Consider the following 24,054-nt stretch of genomic DNA (forward strand, 5'->3'; position numbering starts at 1 on the left):
GATGTGTCAGCTGCAATCTTGGGAAGAGATCTTGCCTTCTGAATCAGTGCCCAAACAGTCCAGCACAGCAGCTGATGAATATCCATTTCCATCTTCTTCTGCTTTCTAGTGCCAAATATTCACCAAACGCAACACATAAAGTTTTCCTTGTCCTAGTTGCACATTCCCCTGGGCAGCCTCGCTCTGCTCTTGCAGCCCAGAGGTCCAGGGTGGTGGTGACTACATGTAAAGTGGAGAAACGAGACCTTCGCTGGGTTAAAGGAGGCTGCAGGTGGGGAAGTAAGGAAGAAATCACACTAGGATAAAAGGGTGATGAGCCTTTGAGAGTGCTCAGGTCTGGCAGGACAGGGTGGGATGTTGTTCTGGGGTGAATGGTCTTGTTTAATACCAGAACTGTTTTTGTCCACCTCCCCTACCCATACTGACAATCAAAAGGGTTGCTCTGGCTGGAGCTGATGGAAACTGTTGGGCACAGAATTGTCTCGCTTTGTTGAAAATCAGGAAGAAGGTGTAGACCAACAGTGTTTCTCACACATCTGTAGGGTGCCAGGTTCTGGGGAATGCACCTGGAAGTACCTGGGCTATGGGGGACATTACAGGAGCCTGGGCTGGGTAAAGGGCTTGCAGATGGACCACATGTTGCCTTTACTCCTTTGTTTTCTGTGAGTTTGCCTGTGGGTGAGCTGAACACTGTGTTGTTTGCCAGAAATTGCTTCTGACGTACTAGAATCAGTATTTGTCTTCTGCTAGACCTAGAAGACCTGTGTAAGTGCCTCACACAGCAGGACTGGGACATTAACCCGGTGGGAGTGCCAGAGCCTGCAGTGCTGGAGCTGCAGGGCTCCAGTCCAAAAAGCATCAAAAATAGCTAGAAAGAATGTTTTGAGAGGGGTCTAAGATACAGCTTGCCTGGCAGTGATGCTGCCTGCCCAAGGGAATTTTACAGACAGCAGAAGACAACAGGGGAAAGTGGGAGATTGAGGTCATTTTCCCAACTGGCCTGAAGTCAATCTGTGTCCTTCACTCCTGAAGGAATCGCCTGGAGACACTGGGTGCATGACCCAGAACGTTTGCTGGATGTCCGTGGGCACTCAGCAGGGCAAATAAGGCTTTGACAGGTGTCAGAGCCAATACCTTCCTACGGATTCATTTTCCAAAGGAACCGAAGGCTGTTCTGGTCTAAGCCATGCCACTTTCCTCTGGCCACAAAACATCTAAGCAGTCAAATACCTTTTGTTCTTTAAGTTTGGGGATTGTAGCTATACTTGAGTGTCAGCTGGCTGAAAAATCCCATCTTTCTGTGGAATTCTATTCCACAGACTTCGGTTTAGAGTCATGTTTTTGTGTGAGCTAGATGCTTTCAGACCTGGTAGTGACTTGGGGATGTTGGTGGGTTTTGCACTGACTCCAGTTTCCTTTAGAAGCTGCAGGAGGCTTTGGGGATCGGTGGCTCTGGCCAGGCACACTGCCATGGGCTCCAGGCTCTGTGGGATCTCTGTAGCCATCTCAAGGCTCCAAGGTCTCTGCTGCAAAGCTGGGAGCTCAGCCCTGCTTCATCCATATGTCAACAGGCTGTGGGACCTGATGCTAGTCCTTGGTCAGTCTAGGAGGAAAGCAGGCATCCAGACTTTGCAAGAAAATCAGCTTGGTTTCATGGAACCTGAGATGTTTTAGGTGAAAACTTGTATGGTTTCCTTGGTGAAACAAGGGTTTGGAAGACTTTCTGACCAGCTCTGCCTAGTTCTGCTACTCATATCATCATGGAGATATGAGTATGTGGTGCTGTGCTGCGAATGCAGAGCAGAGAGACCGCCCGCTGCTCAAAACATTGGGAATCTCTGATTGTAAGTTCCTAAGTGGATCCCCTGTGTGATCTACGTCCCTGCATTATTCCTGTGGCCTTTCATCAGTGGTCTGTGCAATGTCCTGATTGCATTGCGATTTTTAAGGCTGCTGTTGCAAGGAGCTCAAAGTGTTACCGGATAGAAACAGGACACAATTTATGTTTAGGATATTCTCAGTGAAATCGGCAGCTTTCCTGGCTGTATCCCCAGTCTTGATGTTGACAGGTTTCTCTCTGCTCCAGGCTAAAAGCAGCACCTGCATAATAGCCAGTTCTGAGATGATACCTACCGGGCAGCCTGTTTAACAAATTATAGGTTGAGCAAATTAAAAGCAAACGGAAAAGGAATGATAACAAGTGGAAGAGGTGGTCGCTGGCATTTTCTCTGAGAGACGAGCGTATTTATTTCTTGGCTGATTCCTTAAGAGGCTGCTTTTTTTCTCCATCCTTTCTGCTGAGTGCCTTCCCTTCCCTCCACCGAGCTGCAGAGTGATCTCAGCCCCTCGTGGGGCTGGATGCAGCTGGGCTGTGGGCAGGCACCTGTGTGACCACTGCTCACCCTGCAGCGAGGAGGTGGCTTTGGAGCATCACGTCTCCTGCTCCTCATCCCCAGCACAGTAAATCTGACCCTGGCTCTTTTTGGCTGCTACAGCCCCGTGGTTGCAGTGCAGCAGAAGCAGGGCTCCGAAATGCCTGGGCAGATGTACGTGCCCATCGCTGGGTCCAACTGGCTAGGGTCTGAATAGGCCTTAATCATTTTTTGGCCAGGTTTCCTTCAGAAGCGAGGCTTATGCGGTGCTGTTCATGTGTGTGTCTGTGTGTGTCTCCCTGCTTTGCTCTCGTTTCTCTACCTGTTCATCTCCCATCCATGCTGAGGTGTGTCCTGGTCTTGCCCTTCCTCTGTCCTGCCTCCTGCTCTCGCAAGGGCTGGGGGTACAGTTGGGAGGGCTAAAATCAAATTTTTCATTTGGCTTCTGCTCTGGCAAATGAAAAGGCCAGATCAAAACCTGAATCAGTGGCCACAGAGTCCCTGCAGCAATGTGTGGGGCAATTCCCTCTGCTTTGGAGGGAGCAGCAGCCCATTCGTATGCTCTGATACCTCACTGGCATAATGCTAAGTCCCACAGAGAGTCCTGCCACCCCAAAAGATGATTCTTTCCCCCTGTTTTTCTCCGCCTGCCTGTTTTGGAGAGCAAGGAGAGCTTCCAGCCCACCACAGAGTCTGTCTTCTGGAACTGAGCCTCGGTACTGAGGGCATAAAACTTTGCAGCAGACCCGTAAATTCCTGTGTAATGTTTCCTATGAATCTGCCTGGATTATACTGCAGGTTTTATTAATGCTTTCTAACAAACATGCCACTCGTGATATAGCTAGCCAGTCAAGCGCTATCTGGGGAAATTTTATTGCATTAAATTTTCTTTATTTTTATTTCACCTGCAGTCTAGTCTGCTGTTCCTCCCTCCCTACACGGACACTTTTGCCACTCAAGACTATTAGAGTCAACTTTGTGCTGTTTATAAAACTGTGTCAGTGTCAGCTCAGCCCCTCTGCAGCTACTTCTTTTTCTCATTTCTGTTTCTCTGATTATTCAGATGGAGACTTGTGGCAAGGTGCAGAGCAGGAGAGTTTGTGGCTGAAACACGAGCTGGGGAGACTGAGATGCACAAGATACAACTAACTGTGTTTTGCAGAAGGGGTGAGCGAGGTGCAGAGAGACTGTATCATACCGTGGACCACCACGTGTGGGAGTCGGGGCAGAGGTAGGAAGAAAAGGGCTCATCTCCTCATTTCCTAAGTCACAACAAGCTTTTCTCAGCGCCTGCCTGCAACAGGAAACCCTGTCCTGTGTCGTGGGTGGTTTGGTAATCAGCAAGAATCGGGGAAAAAACAACCAAAACACTGTTGCCTGATAAACACAGGGAGGGATGGAGTTTGCAAACTGCCTGTTGTCCTCTGGGCTGCTCCAGGAGCCTCTCGGGTTGGCTGGCAGGGAGCAATGGACCTTGGGGACACTGGTCCTTGGCTCCCTGTTGAGAGCTAGGGCTGTACAGGTGCAAGAGCAGAGGAACCACAGCATCTCTTCATAACTGCACTTGTGCATCCCCAGACCTGCTAGATGATCCCTGGAAGGAGACAACAAGTAAACTGGACACAAAATGTCAGAAAACAGCATTCTGGCTGAGCCAAGGGGTGAACTGGTTCCTTAGAGGTGAGGATGTTGCTGTGTTATGGGGGATAAATACTTACACCTGAAATAATCATAGATTTCCAGGCATTGATCCAGTGTGGCTTGCAGGTCTCAGACCTGGGAAATATGCTTGAATGGTTAAAAGGTATAAATTACTTTAAATTAATCATTGATTTAATCCATCTCTCCAGAAGCTGGGATCACCATGTTATTGAATCAGGAATAAGCTGCAGTTGTGCACGGAACTGTATGAGAAATGCACATACTCAGTGCTTCGGCTTCTTGCTCTTTCTGTGAAGCATATACCGGTTCCCACTGAGATGAGTGGGTGTTGTATGGGCCCCAGCAGCGAGCAGAAAATCTCACAGGGATGTGCAAGTGCACTTTCAATCCACCCAGCATCAAATTGCACCATTCGAACACGCAAAGGAGCCAAGAGAAGATTTCTCCCAGGTGAGATGGGGATGGGAGATGCGGTTGCCTCCAATTTTATAAAATGGGGTTAAACATGACAAACACCCAGCTGCATCTATGATCCATCTGTGCCTGGGGACGCCGTGAGCAATGCATAGGGTAGGTAAGGGATCAGCTTCCTGGTGGCTGAGCTGGTGGTAAAAGCCTGGAGACAGAGAAGATGTGGTGCCCTTGGTGAGGTTGAGCTCTTCAGGAGGATACAGGCCCTGGAGAAGATGCTGGAGAGTGGCTGATGAGCTGCTTCCCTGCCAAAGCAGGCACTTCCAAGAAGTACCTCCAATAATTCCATTGGAGGAAAAATGACAGCAAGGTGATGGCTAGAAAACTTGCTAAATGAGCAGCAAGGAGCAGTAAGGGACACGCTTAATTATTTAGAGACCAGCAGATATGGCAAGTCGTTGAGTTACTGCACTTAATGAGTTAGCAGTTGTGAGCAAGCTCCTTTCAGCAGTCGATGTGAATGCTCCAGGCCCATCTCAAGTGCAAAGGAAAACACATCAGCTGAAAGCTCTCCCCGAGGTACTTAATGAGGTGCCCCTCATTAGCTGAATCTCTAGAGCTGGCTCTGTGTGTGCTCCCAGCCTGCTCCGATCGCACGGTAAAATGACTGCGTGGTGCTGCTCATACAGTTGGGTTCATAATTGGAAGGGGATGGGAGTGTGTGTAGTCAGTGGCTGAAGCTGAGCTGCGGGCTGGTGAGAGGTTACACCATGGGCTCGTCACTTGTGAACGTCTTCCCCAGATCCTGAGAGACCCAAATCAGTGGGGAAGCCAGCGACAGCCTTTAAGAAGCGGGTTTCTCTGTTGGAGTTAAACTCTGTGTTGGCTGGGCAGAGACTGCAGGGCTGGGGAGTGTAATTAGCAGCAGGTCAGAATCGCAAATCAACGTTAAGCAGAAGCTCTGATCCCCATCCCTTTCTCTGAGGAGGCAGGGAAAGTTCAGTCCTCACCTGACCAGAAAGCCAGGGGAATGCCTCCATACCCCCTGGTAACTGCCTGTCCTTTTTAAGAAAAACTAATGATCAATTAAAGAGCACAGGTGAAAGATGAGGAGGAACCTTGTATTCAGAGGAGACCATTTTACTCCTTTCGAACAGTCACAGAGACACTCATCCAAGATCTTTCCAGTTTTTTGGGTTTATTTATTTTTCTTTCTCTGCCTTAATCTTGTTTGCGGCATCCCAGGCTTTTCAGAAAACAGCTGGTGAATTCATCCTGTATCCAAACACATTGCAGTATTTTTGGGGCAGTCTCTCGCTTGCTGGGCATGAGAAAATGGTTGCAAATCAGCCCTGGCTTCATTAGGTCCTGCAGATCCTTCCCCAGCAGTTTGCCATGGCACTAACCACCACCCCCGGTCAAATCAGTGCCATTTGGGCTTTCTCTCCTGGCTTCTGTTTCTTACCCTCAGCCTGAGCTGCTGCTTTGTTTGCTGCATGGTTTGATCTTCAGGACGATGGAAGCACAGGCTATTTTTTTCCTATTTGCTTAAAATAGTGGTGAATAATCCTAGGCACTGCTTCTGTTGCCTGAGGAATAGGCACTGCAAACAGCGACTCCTCACACAGGCAGGTTAAGCATCCTTTTTCTCTTTTGACAAATGATTTAGTGAGAAAAAACAGTGAAACCCTGACCTTCTGCAGATCTTAGAGGGACTGAGTGCTCAGCAGATGGCTGCCGGTCCCCTGGGCAGCAGGGTGGGATGTTCACAGCATCTTTGCAGTTGTGCTGCATCTCCGGGTGATGCACAAACTCTGGGAAGCCTCTCCCCATTGCCTCCTAGGCTGGGGAAGGAAGGGCTGGACCACGGTCTTGAGATGGGACTCACCTTGAGGTAGTCTCTGTGCCTCGGTGTCCCACTCTGCCAAATGTGTGTATGACTATTCCCCCATCCTCTTAGAGACAGAAATCCCTTACCTCCATGTGTTTATGCAGCACCTGGCACCTTCGGTCTCTGATCTCTGTGGAAGGGGTGAAAGGTAAGTGAATATTACAAAAAACGTGTTGAAAGGTGATGAGGGAAGGGGTGTCCAGCTTTGACCGCATCTGTGGCACTGGAAAAGTGCTCCTGTAAACCAACATCTGCTTCTAATGACACTTCATGATTTCTCAGCTCTACCAGCCTTGCTAAAGAGGATGTGAGATTTATTGAGAATGTCACATTACCCTGGCAGTGACGATAGCTGAGAGCTCCGTGCTTAATTCTCACCTGGTCTTAGTCAGTCTGCTGGGTGGAGGAGTTAGCAGGGTCTCACCCATGGCTGAGGCAGCTTTTCCCTCTACCTGCACTGTCTGTAGGTGGGATGGGGAAAGGGATACGGTGCGATTTCAGTGACTTCTAAAATTAAATAGCACTAAAATCTGTCTACAGAAGCTCCAGTCAGTTGTCCACCCAGCTGTAGAAAGTGAGTAATGCTTTCTCGTATCTGCTGGTAGAGGTACAGGCTGGTGGTGCTTATCTACATCCTACTGCTCTGAACTCATCTACTCCAACACTGCTGGCATGTCTCTGAGATGGTGTGTGCTGCAGAGGACAGGTACCTTTCCTAATTTACTGGTTTATGGATCCCATCAGTCTGTGGATGGCATGGTGAAATAGGAACCTCTGTCCTGTCCCAGTTGCTTAAAAGGAAAGATCATTTTCTTGAGGGCAAACACTGGTGGCTGCTCTTGGCAGGAGGTGAAACTTGCTTGACTTGGTGTCCTTCTCCTCTCTCTTCAACTACTGTAAATCAAACTCTGCAAAGCTTATATGACCACACTACTGCTTTCTACTGAAGATCTTATTCCAAAGCCTACTGAATTAATCATGTATGGGCTGCCATAATTTTAATGGCACATAATTATTGTGGGATTTTTTTTTCCCCTCCTCTGGATTGATCCTGCTATTGAAGGCAAAAAGATGTCTATCATATACAGCTAACCTCACACTTGTGAGAAGCAGGTGCTCCAGGGTCTGGTGTGGGGTATGTGCATGTCTATGTCTGCTATGGGCAAACGCAGCACCTCTGGTCTGTGGTGTCTGAGACCTGAACTCATCCTCACAGCAGGTTCTTTGAGGGAAAGTAGGACCCGTTCACTGCGTTTGGTGATGACACTGGGAGGGTGGTGTAGGAACTGAGAGGCAGGAAGATTAAGTGTATTAGCAGAGAGGCTTTGCAGCAGAGCTAATGAGTTGGAGTCAAGTGTTTTAACCAGATGCTTCCCCAGGCTCTATGTAAAATAAAACTTGTGCAGGCACAATGATGCTAGGCAATGTTTGACGTGATGACCTTATAATCACTTCACTTAAGGATGTGATTAATGGTCTGTGCTTTGCCATGTTATAACTTGATATCCCATACGGAGGCCGCAGACATCTGCTCTCTACCAGAGGCTAAATATTCACAAGGCAGCATCCTACAGACCTTGTTCACAGCTCACTGAAGTCACTGCAACAACTTTCATGAAGTTATGTGGGATCTGGCTAAACCACAGAAGGATCTAAATAGTCTGGTGTTTTTGTGCACCCTGCAGTTGAGGAGATAGGATGCACATTGAAAAAGTTTCCAGACCTTCACATAAGGACAAATAAGGAGTCCCAATTCTGATCTCTAATTTTCACTGAAGTCTTGTTTATTTTGCTGATCTGAAGAGTTAAGGACTCACTTTGTGAAGTGGTCTACTGTTGTACTGCAGATTGAGCCGTGAGGGACCCAGGAGTTTTTGCAAGCCACAAAAACTTCCAAGAGATCTGTGAGAAATGAGCATCAGTGCCCTAAGCAGTGACGAACTGATCAAGGACATGTTTCCTCTTCAGACAGAAACACCATCTGTTGAGAATGTTGAGTCTGACATGCCTCAAAGCTAGATTTTCCAGGAATCCAAACTGGCTAATGTGATTTATGTTGATGGTAATTAGCATCTCTTGAGGTCTGGCATGCTACAAGTTGACCATCGGGTGGATATAACAGGCACAGTTTTAGTCTCTTGCTGGCTCACAAAGCAACATCAGGTCTGTTCCAAAGGGGTTTTGGTCTCCACATCTGGGGACAGGTTGAATGGGAACATCATTGAAAAAGGTGAAATTATCAAGATGTGGAAAGCTATAACCCATCATTTTACCCATAGTAACTAGCTTGGTCTGCTTCCACTGGGTAATACGTTTTGATAGTCTAAATCACCACATGGGTGCTTTTCCCCATGAGGATGAGTGAGATGAATACATTTGTACCTAATGCACCCAAAAACATGCTTGCAATCAGCCTCTGCTATTGCCTGTGGCTCAACTGGGCAGCAGTACCTTGCTCAAGGGGATATCTGAGTGGCTGGATGGACAGGAAGAAGTTGTGGGTTGGCCAACACACTACTTGGTGGATTTAGTTCCCAAGGCGGAACTGATGTGGTAGGTTACCCCGGGTCAAAAAGTGGCACAGATGGCTGTCCTCTTTCTTGTGCTTTGAGCCATCAGAATTGGGTTTAGGTTCAGAGAGGACATGACATTTGATTGTTTTTTCCTTTCAGATTCTTTCATTTCTGTTTTTCTTCATGATCAAAAACCCAGTTCACCACTGCTGGTTTGTAACACCACCTAAATCCCATCCTCAGAAACATCCTTAGATTCACTAAGACATGATCCCAAACAGAAGAGTGTAAATGCTCTTGGAAGGGCAGTTCATTGTTCATGTGATGCTTAATTTATGGGGCTTGACCCTGTTTCCATGCACATCATTGGTTCTTGTGAGGTTACCTCTGCTGAAGGTACTGATCCTAGAAAGTACATACTTACCTTCAGGCTTGTGAGTAGTCCCACTGAAATCCATAGGCCAATCCCTAGAAAAATCTCATATTTAAGGACTCTGATCAATCAGGACTTCACTATCATGAATCCTATCCAAGGCTCTTAAGTACCTTCACAGCTCAAATGTGGATCAGATGCATTTGTGTATTCCTCCTGGAGGAGAAGGGGAAGATAAGAAAAAATATTAGAATATGTAATATAGAGTGTATAAACTATAATATATAATGCATACACCGACCAGCTTATGAGGGGCCAACAGCCCTTCAACTACAGTTTCTACCATCACTTCTTTTAAAGAAGAAGATGTAACACTGAGGTCTCTGCTAAACTGCATTTGAAATGAGGTGGAGCTGCTGATGGGCAAACTATATGTTTTTGTCTCTTCCAGATCCTTTGACCAGCAGAGAGGACCATAATGTGACAGTGGAGAATGAACTGGCTATTTGCCTCCCGGGCGAATAAAGCCACATAACTTCAGGCCTGGTTTTCCAGTGAAGCTGCTTGCTAATTAGTTTGCCAGTGGGAACCTTTGAGAATTAAACACAGGATACATAATCCTCTCTGCAAGGTAATTAAAAATATTTGCCCCTTGCTGATAACTGACCTGCTGATTTCCTCCTGTTTAAGAAAGCTTCATAAAAAATTACTGTACTGTTTGTGTAACAGGACAGCCACTTGCACAGATGTTTCCTGTCTGCTGACTTTCTTCAGCTCAGGATTTTCAGAGGGTGTCATAAGAAGGTGAAACTTGTTTGAACATCTGGAAGCCCTTTTTTTTTGTTTATTTGCTTGTGTGAAAGAGGAAAAATGTTCTCTAGATTATTTTTAAAAATCCAACAAACTGCAAAGGTGCTATGGACGTAGATCATCCGATCAGAAGCAAAGATTTAATGATGTTGGAAATCAGGCTGTTGACTGCCCAGCTGAGATCCACGTTCTGTCCAGGGCCCAAATCCCAAGCAGTGTCATGAAGACAACTCATTATACCTTTCTCTGTCCATCTCCCAGCAGTGTCCTGTTCTGATTTCAGACCGTGTGCAGGAGTCTTGGCATGAGTGGATCATGGGTCCATGTCAGGTCACAGCTCTTTGAATGGAGGGGCTGAGCACTCTACAGACACCCTGAGGAAATGCAACCTGGTGAGGAAATACAGACATTCTGCCTACAGTCTTCAGCTAAAATGGTTAATTGGGGCTTAATTGACCCCTGCTCTGAAGGGGATCACTGTATGGCATAAGCAAACATGGGGATGGGAGCAGCTGCTGATGGATCTGGGAGCAGCTGGCCCAGATGCTTTAGGTCATGAGACCAGTGCTGTGCATGATGAGAATGCTCCCGGGAAGAGCAGAGTAAAAGTAGGAACTAATCCTGCCACGATGCAGTGAGTCCGTTGGATATTGCAGTTGTCCTGAGGGAGACCAGGCATGAAGTGTGGCTGCCAAGTCACTCTGATTAGAAAAGCCAGTTTTGGTTCACATTCAGAAACAACAAAAGCTTCATCCCTGAATATGAGAACGGTCATCTGTGACCAGGAAAAAAAATCTACCTTACCTATTATTCTGCCTCAACAGCTGTCAATAGCAGAGGCTTAGATCATGAGGACCGTGGCAAACCTGGTGCAAGCTTTGCCCCTCAGGCCATTCCCAGTGATGGGAAATGCAAGGACGTTGTGAGCCAGAAGCTGTATCTGGTCTGTTGTGTTTGACAGGTCAGGTTGCACCTCTGTTCTGGGACAGTGCACATTAATACTGTTGTTCTCCGTGGCAGTGTCCTGTGATTTTAATTACACGCTGTAATTACACGCTGAGGTGTCTCCTTCGTGGGTTTAAATCTCCTGCGCAGTAATTTCACAGCTGCCTCTAGGAATGACAAATGCTAATTTCTTTTTTGCCTCCTACTTTCTGTACTTGATGTTATAGACAGGTAAACACTGCCGCAGAAATTGGCCTTGCCCTCTTCTGAATTGCCAGAACCAGCCGTGAGACGGAGACGGATCCTGCTGTAGCACAAACTTTCAGGCAGACGTAGTGGCATTTAGAACTGGTTCGGAGCAACAGCAGATTCAGTCTGGCGTTTCCTTCCCTTCAGAGGCAATTAAAATGTAAATGCACCACGAGCTGCCAGTTCCAGAGACCTCGTGGAAACCTGAAGGGGGACGTTTTGGCAGTGACCTTTGTCTAATGATCTTATTGGACCATAAACTTCCAGGCGTTCTCTGTCTTCCCCACGCTCCGTGTGCGATGGGTATGGTTCAGCGGGCAGCATCACGGGCTGCTGCTTTTTGGGCCTGTTGTGCTGAGGCGTTGGGCTGCTGTCAAACTGCTCTTCTTGTAAGCATGGGTGCTTCTCTTTCACTCCAGTGTCAGTCTCAACCAAAATCCTTTGGAACTTCTATGAAAGCATGGATCATCCTTGCCCTTCTCACCTTTTTTCAATTATTCTTGCAGAAAGAAAGCCCTCCAAACCAGTGTGATATCTAAGGGCTTCCCATGCGGTGGTCACCATCCTGACCTGCTTCAGACCAGGAGGTGGTGACACTGAAGACCAGCCTCTGTGGGTGCAAGAGTGCTTGAGCTCGATTTCTTAGTAATGTAAACCAGAGTTAGGAACCGACAGTGGGAGAAGGCAAGCAGGCAATTTTGCTTCTCATTCAGAAATTTCTGACTTCAGCTGACTTCTGAATTCAGCAGAAACTGGGAACAAACAGCTTCTCCCAGAGGAATATCAGTTCTAGTCAGCTGAGGGCTGGGATCTTGCCTCTAAAGAAGACAGGGCTTCCCAGCCCCTGGCAAGTTTGGAATTAGGAGCCATCAGCTTGGCAAAACCCCCTTGGCAAATCATGAATGCTCATGAGCTATCAAAGCTCTGCAAGGCAACGAATCCGCTCTGATTTGTACCAGTGGGAAATCTAGCCTTTAGTTTGAGTTCTTGAATTTGTGGTTGTTTTAGTCACATGAATGCAGTCTGCCAGGCTGCCAGGGCCACATATGTGAAACTCAGAATTGTTGCTTCAGTGGAGCCCTAAATGCGTAATGTTTCAGTAAAGCCTTTTTATTGGGTTTATGGGCCATTAAGCAGAAAGTGTGATGGGGAGTCGTGCAACAGCCAACCTGAAGCAGGCGCAGCCTCTTCATCGCTACCTTGTGCAATTAGGGAACAGCTCACAGGTCATTCGGTATTAATTGGGCCCCTTTGGAGCTTGAGCGCTTTATGAATGCTATTATACAACGTGATAGCAGGGGACTTGAATGACCCCAGTGGTCTCTTTCCCTCTGGCAGCCACTGTTCCTAAATAAACATGGCTCGTAGGGCCGTTTCCGTTGCACCACACCAAGAATGAGTTCAACCACTTTGGTTTCTACCCAGCAACAGTCAGCAAACACTAAACACCAGCTCTGCCACGTGTGGAACTGTCTCTCTCAGCTGTGCCACACTGAGATTTTCTCCAGGAAATCTTCCATCGTGAGCTCTCCCATCACTTTTCTGGTAGGGATGAGCGCACTGAGCCATCTTGAACCTCGTGTTACAGGGCCAGGGAATCCTTAGTGGAGACACTGCATCTCTGGCAAGGTCTGCAATGATGTTTCTCGTTTATTTCTTTCTAGAAGCCCAGGCAGTCAACATATCTGATCAGCACCGCTTTTCTGATACCCTCCTGCCCTCTTGTTCAAGTTGTGCAGTGTGCTGTTAACATTAGCCAAGGTAAGGAGAAAACAGAGTTGTCTTCCTCAGCGGGGGATGGATTCCTTTCTGCAAATCTTGGTTTTGCCTGATTTTCCAGGATGACCTGTAAGGTGAAACGCAACTTAATGCAGTAGAGGATGCTGCTGTATTAAGAATACTCAGGCTGGAGCAGTGCCTGAAGAATAGAGAGAAGTAAGAATTCATTCCTCTTCAGCGATTTCTCTCTTTGACCTTTGTTTTTCACCATCTCTATGTTACCTTTCTCCTCTCTCTCTCGAGACCATGAAAGCAATCATTTAGAAAAGAGGGGAGCATGATTCATGTTCAATCAGCTCCAGCCCAATTCATATAGAATTCTGCTGCAATAAGCTGGAGAAATGCCTCTGCTCAGTTGTCACGGGCAGCATCCAGGCTGGTTCCAGCAGTGTGGGCATGGAGAGCAGACGAGCGCATGTGAGTGTCAGCACTGCCTAAGCTGTGGATGGATTATCTACACTCCAGCCAGTGCATAACTTGCAATTTGCCCTTTCCTGTGGTCACCAACTCTGCAAACAGACAGAGATTGGCTTCTTGATACGGGCGCTGAGATCTTGGCTGTGCTTGCAACAGGGTCTAGCATCCTGTTCCAAGCATTTAGGCGTACCTGAGATCTGGTTGCCACGTTAAAACATTAGTTTTGCATCTGAAGACGTTTTGTTTGGTTTTTATTTTTTTTTATTTTTTTTTTTTATTTGCTAGATCCCACACTCTGAACATTTTCCACCTCTGGAAGGTCCTGTCTCAGCACCCCTCACTGCCGACCACCCAGCGAGGAGCCCCTCCTGCATCCCTCCAGCATCCCAAGGCACCCGGACACCGCTTGCATTTTATTTTATTTTTTTAATTATTATCATTCCTAACCCACGTTTCAAACCTTTTGGCGTTTAAGGGCTCCCTGCCTCTCTGCAGCAAGAGGAGAGCCTGCATCTTATTCCTTGGCACTTGGCAGTGATTTTTCTCCTCCTCCTTGTTCCCCGCCCCGGGGGCGCCGGAGCGGGGCTGGGGCTGCCCCTCCGCGGAGACTCGCTCCGGGGTTTTTCCTCTCCTTGGGGGGGGTAAAAGGGGGCTGTTCTGCTCCGGCCACCTCTGTCAGCTGAAGGGGGCGGGAGCTGCAGCCTTGAAGTAGAAAAGGAAGAAGAAAAAAAGAAAGGCGCGGGGAGAGGGGGAGAACCTGCCGGACAGCGGGGGAGTTGCGGGGCTGAGCCTTGCTGGGGACCGCGGGCTGGAGGAGGAGGAGGAGGATGATGATGAGGAGGAGGAGGAGGCAGGAGAGGATGCGGCGGGGCAGCGATGCTGCGTCTGAACCCACTTCTGCCTGAGGAGAAGGACATCATCCTCCGAGGGGAAGGAGGAAAGTAGGGGGAAAGCCGCCGAGCTCTCCCGGAGGGATCGCCTGGCACCGGAGCAAAGTTTCCCGAGCTCGTCGAAGAGAGGGGAAGAAGCATGTGAGATCCTTCTCATCCCAGAGCACAGCTGGGTTACAGCCCCGGCCCTGCGGGGAATAGCCACGGTTCTGTCATCCCCGGGTGAAGGGGGGACCCGGGACACCCGCTCTCTCCATCCCCAGCTCCACGCTCCTGCCCAGGTAAGTGTGTCCCCCTCCCAGACACCGAGGCTCTCCTTGGCCCTGCCGGAGAGTTTCCAGCACTTTGCCCAAGGAAAAAAAAAAAAGTCTTGTGCTTCTCCTGACAGCTAAAGGGTGCGTGTGTGTGTGTGTGTGCTCGTAAGACTGTCTGTGTGCGGGGGGTGGTTAGAGCTGTCTGACTGCAATTTGTGTTTGCTGATCGCTGTCATCGTTTCGCTGTGCCATCACACCTCTAGAAAGGAGACTCATCTGGGGTCTGTCAAATATTTTGGCTGTGCTGTTGAGGTGAGGCTGAGTGGAAGGATGACAGCTCAATCCCCCTCACCAGAACTAAGAGGGAAGCGTGCTTAGCTTGGTGTGGTTTTAAATGATGCTCCTAAAATGCTGGCTGGATATGTCAGTGTCCCCTTCGAGCTCTAGGAACTCTCAGGGCTGTGAATGCAAGTCTCTCTTTGTCCCCCTGAGAATATAGGGAGGGATGGATGGATATTCCCCTGGGAGGAATCACTGTAGCCTCTGGATTTGCATCCCTCTGGCTTGGATATGCAGCTTTGTGTGTGTGTGTGTGTGTAGCAGGGCTCGGCAGTAATGCATTTCAAGCTGAAATGTTGCTTGGAGAAGAAACCTAGCTTCTAACTGATAAGAAAAGAACCTTTTTCACACAGAGAGCCCAAAGAGAACTTTTTTGATGCCTGACGGAAAGAAAGTTGGCATTTTTGAACCCAGTAACTTGGCGGAAGTGGAATGTAAAAGCTGCCAGATATCCTCAGGCAGGTAAGCAGTGGGAGATCACCCACATCAGGGAGTTCTTGTGACTGCAAAGGGGATGGAGAGGGACCCTTCTCCCCACAGCATCAGCTTGCACTCTAGGAGATGACAGGAGAACAAAGATGCTGGTGTTGTACATGGCAATCAGAATAAAGATGGACTTGGTGTCGTTGCAGAGTCTTATCAGAGTCTTATCAGACAATGGTGTAAGGCATTCTGTAGCTTTGGTTTGGTTTTTTTTTGCTTTATTCTCCACTGCTCTGATGGCTTTCTCATCCCCATTTCATCTGGTTTTCCAACAGGAATCCCCTGTGTACAATCCCTGATGTTTTATGTGGAGATCAAGGTGAGAGCCAACAGTGATCCACTTTCTAAATGTTCCCAGTGCAAACACGGTGTCTGTTTTGTACTGTTGGTTGCCCTGTGGTGCGTGTGCAGGTCATGTCCTAGCCCTATGATGGTGCTGTCTTCCAAGGTCTTCTGTCCACAAGCAAATGGGAGAGGTCCCTACTCCAGGAAGGGTTCCCCTTAGATTCTCCAATGACTCCACAGCTTTCTGCTGGGAAAGGTCTGCTACCCCATGTAGGTGCGCCAAGCGAAGAGGATGGGAAAGAAGTTTTGTCTTGGACATAGAATGGCCAGAACCTTTATGGTGCAGCTATAGAAAGGATGTGACAACCCGCAGAATTTCTCACACAGTTTAAATGAGATCTCAACCCTGGCTCTCATTTTGACCACTCCAGCTAACTCTTTCCCATAGTTCTAGGTGTATCTCCATGTACATAATATGAATGAGGCAGATTTGGCTCCCTATGCTTTCTTTGCATCTCAGCCATCTCAGCAGGTTTGGTATCTTGCTCCCTCAGTCACCCCCAGGTGCTTTTATTCCCCACCTAAGGGTGTGCAACACAAACCCTTGGATTCCTGTTGTTACAGCTTCACTATTCAGGCAGTGTCATGACCATTGTGTTAGACCTGGCCCTTTGAACTGACAGATACACGTTTTACAGTTGCAGATGTATCTGGGGAGGTCCAGGACCCTGGCTTTTGTCACGCAGCCTGCTCTAGTCTCTGACTTTTTGTGCATGCTGATACTAATGCGTTCCCAGCCACCCAACCCAACGGGCCTCCCAGGATGGTGACTCCTGGCAAGTTACTCATCACTGCTTTAGCCACAGTGGTTTATTTGAAAATTTCCTTTCCCTTGCCAGGAGGCAGGTAGCTGCCAGTACCTGACCAGTCAGTCCCTTGGCACAACCTGGGAGCTCTCTGACTGTCCCGGGGAGGCCCAAGGAGCAGCTGGTGCCTCCTTCAGTCAAGCTGCAGGATGAGAGATCTCCGTCTTTATGTGCCACATCCTTATTTCCCTACTGTAGATCTGGTCTCCTCTTCTTCTGCAAAGTGGCTGTGAATGCCTGGGAAGCTGATGGTGATTGTACCCACCCTGGATCATTCTCACATGTCATTTGTCCTTCCGGAGTGGATCTGTGGTTCTTTTTTACCAGCTGGGGTAAGCTGTCCTTGGATGGGCTGCCCTGACTTATCATTGCCAGTGGTACCTGAACAAGCCCTTTTGTCCCCCTCCTCCCCTGGTACAGCCTGGGGAGGTCTAGTGAGGATTTTGCCCAAACTTACCTCCCCTGTGCTCATGGAGCTGTAACGATGAAGAAAAATTGCCAGGCAGAGAAAATGAGCTGCCGGGGACCATGCTGGGTGACTCTGCTGCAGCCTTGAAAGCAGCCAGAAACCAGCATGGTCTCTCTGGATTGTCTACAGGTGACAGCTGACAGATGTGATGGGCAACAGGTTGAAGCTCCTCTGGAAAATCTCAGTGGGAGCATGACCTCTGGTGTCTGCCTTGCTTAGGAGCAGAGGCAGCCAGTTTGTTTTTGCATCCTGCAAGAGCACAACCAGCAGCTGTGCTAGATGCCCAGCTCTCCCAGGAGAGGGAATTCTTGCAGGGTGAGTGCTGAGGAGTTGGGAGGGAGAAACCTGGTGGAGTGAATGAGGGATATGATTTAACCACAAGGAGCCATGTGGTTTCCTGCTGAGCACTTTGCAGCAGGAAGGTGTAGGGCAAATCAAGGGAAGAGCCACCCTGGGGCATCTCCAGCCTCTGTGAAACAAAGATTTGGACTGGCATGTGTAAGAGGTGGGGTGAGAACACTCTGTGTGTGTGTGTGCATGTTGTTAACCAGAAGATGTCTTGCTGCTGGTCCAGGGCTGGTGAGGGAGGCAGAACGAGGGCTCCAGCTCACATCAGTGTGATGGGGTTCCCAGGCAGAACAAAAGGACCCTGCTGGAGAAATGCAGATGTTAGCCTGGCCAATGGAGAAAATGTCCTTTCTTATCTCACACGCTCTCAGTTCTCCTGAGACATCTTTGCCTGCAGAGAGACTCCTCCCTGGTAAGGCATCCCCAGATGAGGATGGATTTAATCCTGCCAGCTCCAGCTGATGTCTCACTGAATCAGAACTTCACTGAAAGTTCATTGCTGCACTTCATTCAGGTCTAAACAGAAACCCAAGCCAAGAAAATGAGACATGACACCAGATAGACCAGCAGAGAGCTTTGCCTCAGCTGGAGGTGTGGGAAGATTTTATAACCTAGGAAACACATTGAAAATGCCCGGCTGATCCCACTGGCATGTTTTAGGTTGATGGGTGATGGTTTATTTTTTTTTAATTTAGTGGTTGCAGAGTGTTAATAGCACAACAGTGATTGTTGGCTTTTGCAGGAGAAACCTGTGTGGTATCCATTTTCCCCCAGCAACCCTTTTGAAAGTGATTTGACAACAGAGGAGGGAGGAAGCTAGGGAGCCAGGCAGGGGAGTGGGAGAGAGCAGCCTGCTATTGTTTGCAATCTGCCCGGGAAGAGAAATGCTCTCCTGCCTGTAAAATCAAAGGCATCACCAGCAAACTGCTGCAATTCGGCTTCTGGCAATTTGGCTTCCCAGCAAAGTACAGCGAACACAAAGCCAGCTCTTATCACATCCAATAATCTCCTCCATGGAGAAGCTGCTGTTGTCAGTCAGGGTTATGTGTTCCTGCCTTGGGTCCTAGGCAGATCCCCAGGCTCTTTTCCAGCTTCATCATCTCGGTTTCCGTGAGCCTTCATCCAGGAGCCGGTGTAGCTTTGTGCACAAACCTCGTTTAAGTTTGTTTTTACAGTTGCTGAGGCAAACAACCTCACTCTACAGGATCTCATGTGATGACACCGAATGTGGTGTGAGGCCTGGTAGGAAGCATGGTCCAGCAGGCTAAACACCCACACTTGCTCCATCTCATCACAGACTTCTGTGACCCATGGCAAGTCATTCAGTGTCAGTGGGTGGAGTTTGTCTCATTGAGCGTCTAACTCCTAACTGCTCAAGTCATCTCCAAGCTTCCCTCTGCAGTCAGCTCAGCCCCCAGTTGTGGACATTTTTTGGTGATGTACTGGGTCATCTTCTTTCTGGGACTTTTTATTCTCCACTGGCTAGAAAGGCAACCTGGATGACAAGTTTCAGTTACTATACAGCTGAGACATGGAGCAAAGAGTCCCACTTCTTGTTACAATTTGGGACTTTTACCCATCCAAGAAGAGATTCTGCTCACATTGCAGTGAGGGGTGTTCAGAGCAGTACTGGGGTCTATTGTTATTTTGGGCAGGTGTTGTGGGGGTGATGACAAACACTGTGAGACCAGCTACTGCCCAAGCAGGCAGCAGGAAATATTGCCTGTCCTGAAAAGCCTGTATTTTAAGGGAAGAATGGATGGAATAGAGGGAATGTCAAGAAATGTATACAGCAGGTCTCAAACCCATGTGAGAAACATCTGAGCTCATGATGTAGGTCTGCCTGTCCAGCCACACTGTTGCAATGCTGCCCTGTGGCTCAGACTCCAGGTAGAGCCAAGCGTAGGCTCTGGGCTGTCTCATGCTTGGATTCACCTGGGCATCGTTCATCTGGATGGCAAAGGGCATTGAGCACGCTGGGCCCAGAGCTCCAGCCTGAGGCTGACTGCATGTGACCACCATGGACAAGAGAGCCCAGACTTGAGAAAAGGCTTGGATTTGTACTTAGTTGTTGGTACCAGCAAACCCAGAGAAGATGCTGGTCACCGTGAATGGTGGTGGAAAGGTACCTTTGGTTCATTGCTCTAATGGTTGCATGCTTTTCTGTTCTTCTCCAGGGATTTCAAGACAGCAGGAGACCCTTCTCAACACAGCGTGCATCCCATGAAAACTGAAGTGACCTCTGAGACTCATCTCAACATGTTCAGTGAAAAGAGCAGTGCCTCTTTGTCCCAGAAACCCATTCAGAAAAAGACACGACCTCAGGGCCTCCCCTCCCCTGCCCTCTGCTGCGCTTGTGGACTCTGCATCATGCTAGCAGGGATCAACATCACTTTAGTGGGAGCATTTGCCTTTGGGACCTTCCTCCCCATGAACAACCCTCCCATCATCATCGGACCCATCTTGCTGGTGGTGGCCTTCACGTTCTTTGGTGCCTGCTGCATCTGCAGCCGGAGGCCCCCAGCTCACGGGGCCAGGAAATCCAAACCAGGTTCCAACATTGGGCTCATCAAACCTGGCAACACAGCCTTTGAAATTGAAACTAGTGAGCACACGGTGCAGGATACCACCGCCGTTCAGCTCAGCCCCACAAATTCCCCTATCTCCTCGAAAAAGTCCACCCCGGTTCACGAGAACGCGAAGACTTGCAAGCTCTTCACCATGGAAGGCAACGGGCCGGTGGCCAAGTACAGCACGGGAGGAGAAGCGATACAGCTCAACTTGCCCCGGGACCTGGCCGCATCCTAAAGCCGGGCAGAGCTTTTGTTAGCAGCCAGCCAGATGCTGCTGCAATGGGTGGGCTGGAAATCCGTGGGTGTGGGGAAGGTGCTTATGAAAAGCCAGCAGACAGACAGGTCTTTCTGAATCCATTTAAGGAAGGTGGATGCAATAGCAGAAAAAATTCCCCGGATTTTTGCTGCAAGGAACACGCCCATTACGTGGCTTTAAAAAGAAAATTGTTAATGATGTTGCTGTGAAAGGATGACTCTCAGTTCCTGGGAATACACCTGCTTTTTGGGGGAGCAGATAGGAAGCGGGGAATGAATTAATTTATAATTCCAGTATAACGTGGAAATGTGATGGCTGGAAGGAGGGGCTACATAGCGCTGACAAATGATAGCTCTTTCTTCTCAGAAGTGAAGCAATTCTTGAACGTAAAAGAAGCAGGAATGCGGTAAATTACAGCTCGCTGCCACTCAGTCACAAGAAGATTTCAGCATTTTTAGTGCCAGGCTTTTTGTCAGCAGGGACAAAGCTATGTGTTTGCTAATGAAAAAGCAGTGTGAAACAACCTCCCCTCCCTTGAAAATCCTTGGCCCATCTTGCCTTCACTTGGGTGGCTTTCCCACCCGTTCTAAGAGACAACACATCACAAGGATTGCAATTAGCACTGGTATTTTCCTCTTCTTTTAATCAGATTGGGCTGCAGCTGTGCTGCTCAGAGCAGTAGGTACCTTAGAAGGTCAGCCAGGCTGAAACCTTGGCGACGAGCTCTTGGAATAACCAGAGATTGGCAGGAGCCTGCAAGCAGAATCCTTGGGCAATGATTGATTATTTATGGAGTACTAGGCAGCTTCCTTTCTATCTTTTTGTAGAAGGCTGGCCTGGGACACACATCAGGTTGGGACAAAAGGCAAATAACTTTATGGGCTTCAGTTTAGCTGTGCTGGAAGATGGTGACTGTATCTGCTTCCCCTAAGTGGCTGAGAGACCCATTACACATGGTGGGCAACCAGGAGAGAGTGGATTCCCTTGCTGCAGGAAACTGGCCACTCAAGGAGCTCATGGGCTTGCAAAGCAATGGGAAGATAATTTATCAAGAGCTGTTCAACACAAAGACACCACCTCTGCCTCGGAAAGACCCTCACCTAATGGATCATTGCTGCAAAGGCTTTTTGGTTCCTGGGTGACCCTGCCTGGGAAGATGGTGTTGTGCTTACAGGCCTTTGCTCTGGCTCCTGTAGAGGCTGTTCACATGTTTTATGAGATATGGGACCTGTGTGGGGAAGGACAGTTGTGCTGGGCAGGAGCAGTATGTGAGGAGGCAGCAGCAGGAGTGTGAGTGTAGATTTTGAGTAGGTTCTCTGTTTATGTAAATCCTGTAGTTCAAATGGGGCTTTTGGGACTTTGAGTGACTAGGAAGTCATATGGACACAAGAGTGACCATAGGAGACCATTCCAATTAGCCCAGAGTATCCCGTTTCAGATGAGGCCAAGACCAAGGTTTGGAGAAGAGCATAAAGACAGGGCAAAACCAGGCTGTTGCTTGTCCAAAATGGTCTCCCAGCTTCTGATGTGCTATTTCTTAGGAGTTTCCTGAGCTGGAAGTGGTGCCAGCGTTTAGTAACCCTGAATGGATTTCTTCTTCAGGAAATAATCCATTTGCGCCTTGAGTGTCTGTCAGCTTTCATCATTTGTGATCCTGCAGCAGGGAGCTGTAGAGTTTAATGAGAGGCTATAAAGTTCTCTATCCTTGGCTTAGTTTCCTCCTGCACCCTATTAATGCCCTTTCATGGCCCGCATTTCCCAGATTAGAAGGGCCAGCAAACAGCCCATAAGCCCCCCACCACTCAGGTTTTTTTTGGTGGGGGATTCTAATGCTTCATAAAATAGTTCATAGTTCAAATTTCCTTTAGTCATCTCCTTCCTATGGTACTTCACATCTCCTGTAGCCAGATGGAGGTAACGCTTACCATTCAGCCCAGCATCAGTGGTTTGCTAGGCTGATGACAACACAGCCCTGAGGTGTTAGCCAGCAGAAATGGGTGTACGGAGAGCCAGGAGGGCTGAAAGGGAAATGCTGGAGGAGAGGTAGATGTTGTGACATGGCCAAGGCTCCCCCAGGCCACCAGCAGACCTCTGCATGGCCAGGTTGTGAGAGATGTGGCTAGTGTGCTGCATTATGTGATGGCATGTGGGGTCATGGGGGAGCTGGAGAGAAGAGCCACGGTGCTGTACAGTCCATGCATGAGGTGTCCTGGTTGCTCTGAGGAGCCACTGTGCAGCTGATGGCCCCTTCATGAGCTCGGCTAGGAAGAGGTTGATTTCATTCCTTCATGAGAGGTAACCAAACACTCTGTCTTAATGTGGGTCCTCTTGAGTGCCCCAGCATTTTTGCTGCCTTGAGCAGCTTCTTCTACATCAAGGAATTATGTCTGTGATTTTAGCAGGGCTGGTCTCCTGGCTAGGAGGGGCAGAAGCAGGCTCAGGAGAAGGATACTTGTGTGGGTTCAAGTCTTTTGTACAGCCTCTAGGTCCTGGGAAAAATCATTTAATTGTGCTACTGCTCAGCTCGCTGCTTGTGCAGGAGAGAAAATACCTGCTCCTAACTCCACTTAAAGCTGCTTTAAGGATGAACACATTGCCAAGCACCACAGTTGGTATTAGCACACCTGAGTCTGGAGATTGCTTGAAGGTGGATGAGTGTGTATGGTCTGATCTCTGCATGATCCCCTCTAGAGCTCATTTCCATGGATGAGCTCTGCTTCCAGCACCGGCTGCCCTTCAGCACACAGGAACTGCTGTACTGAACAAAAGGCTCCCATGATTTTTGGCTGCCGGTGATTGCTGCAGCAATTAAACCAAATAGCTCGCTGATGTAGGCTTGATTCCCAGGTTGCTGGCTCACCAGCCTTTTGGAACAGCACACAACAGGCTGAAAGTCCTTTAGAGGTATTGCCCATGTGAACATGGTTACTATAGCACATTTCCTTGAGCATTTGGAGTGAAAAAAGTAGAAAAATCAAGTGGTAACCATACAGCTCCTTCATCTCCTTGCTGAAGGCTTGAAAAGCAAGTTTGGTGTGTGCATACTGGAATCACTCCTTACTGCAGCTGCACCCTGAAATGCTACCAGTGATGGATAATGCAATGGCAGATCCCATAGGAGTCAAAGGCAAAGGTCCCTTGGGCAGGAACAGGGGGCTTTGAGGGCCAGCTAGGAGTTCGGTGTGGTTCACACTTGCCTTGTGACATAGCCAGCACCATACGTGGAATCCCAGCACGGTCCTGGGTCCTGGCACAGCCAGGGTCACTCTGGGAGGTGACACTCCTGGGACCCAAGAGACGATGACCAGTAGAGGTGGCACGTCGGCAAGCGGAGGTGTAGGACCAGTGAGATCCCTTGGTGTGGTGGGTCTGTACGCCAAGCTGTGACCCCAACTGCCTGCCTCCACAGCAAGGTGGGCATGGGAACATCTGCTGCCTTCCAAAGCATGAATGCCCTGCTTTTGCCTTTTTCTGTCTTTCAGGATTTCCATGTCTGTCTGTCTGTCTGCCTCCGTGATCAGCCGTGACTAATGTTGTTGTGAATCTTGTGCCTCCTTGTGTAGCAGGAGACAGGGAGAGTTTCTTGTGCTCCAAGTCAGAGTTTCCACTGTGAGTCTTTTTTTTTTTTTTTTTTAGTTACTATTTACATGTGTGCAATGTGGAACTTGGAAAAGACAGACCCATTAAAATAATTGCACTCAGTGAGCATTTGGGCCGCCTTCTCTTTCACCCTACCAACCACCCTCTCCCTTACCCCAGGATGGTACGTGCTTCAAGGCTGTTTACATTCATTTTGCCTTGTGCTCCTCACTCTCCTGCTGGATTTTCTAGACAGTGCAACCAGCTGCAAGGAAAAAGCATCCCTAAAA

General features: G+C 48.6%; 1 protein-coding gene across 2 annotated transcripts; it reads left to right on the forward strand.

Annotated features, from left to right (window-relative positions):
- The first annotated feature begins 14,299 nt into the window (after positions 1-14,299).
- LOC106886192 lies at positions 14,300-23,831 on the forward strand. Of its 2 annotated transcripts, XM_014938922.1 has the most exons (3): positions 15,321-15,367; positions 15,664-15,707; positions 19,534-23,831. In XM_014938922.1, the coding sequence occupies exons 2-3, from the start codon at positions 15,694-15,696 to the stop codon at positions 20,162-20,164; spliced, it is 645 nt and encodes a 214-aa protein (XP_014794408.1). In that variant the 5' UTR covers positions 15,321-15,367; positions 15,664-15,693; the 3' UTR covers positions 20,165-23,831. The 2 variants fall into 2 exon arrangements, with proteins under 2 accessions (XP_014794409.1, XP_014794408.1); XM_014938923.1 differs by lacking the exons at positions 15,321-15,367; positions 15,664-15,707 and adding an exon at positions 14,300-14,593.
- The last annotated feature ends 223 nt before the right edge of the window (positions 23,832-24,054 follow it).

The sequence above is a fragment of the Calidris pugnax genome, unplaced genomic scaffold (genome assembly GCF_001431845.1).
Source record: "Calidris pugnax isolate Ruff unplaced genomic scaffold, ASM143184v1 scaffold18, whole genome shotgun sequence".
In the NCBI taxonomy this organism is placed as follows: domain Eukaryota; kingdom Metazoa; phylum Chordata; class Aves; order Charadriiformes; family Scolopacidae; genus Calidris; species Calidris pugnax.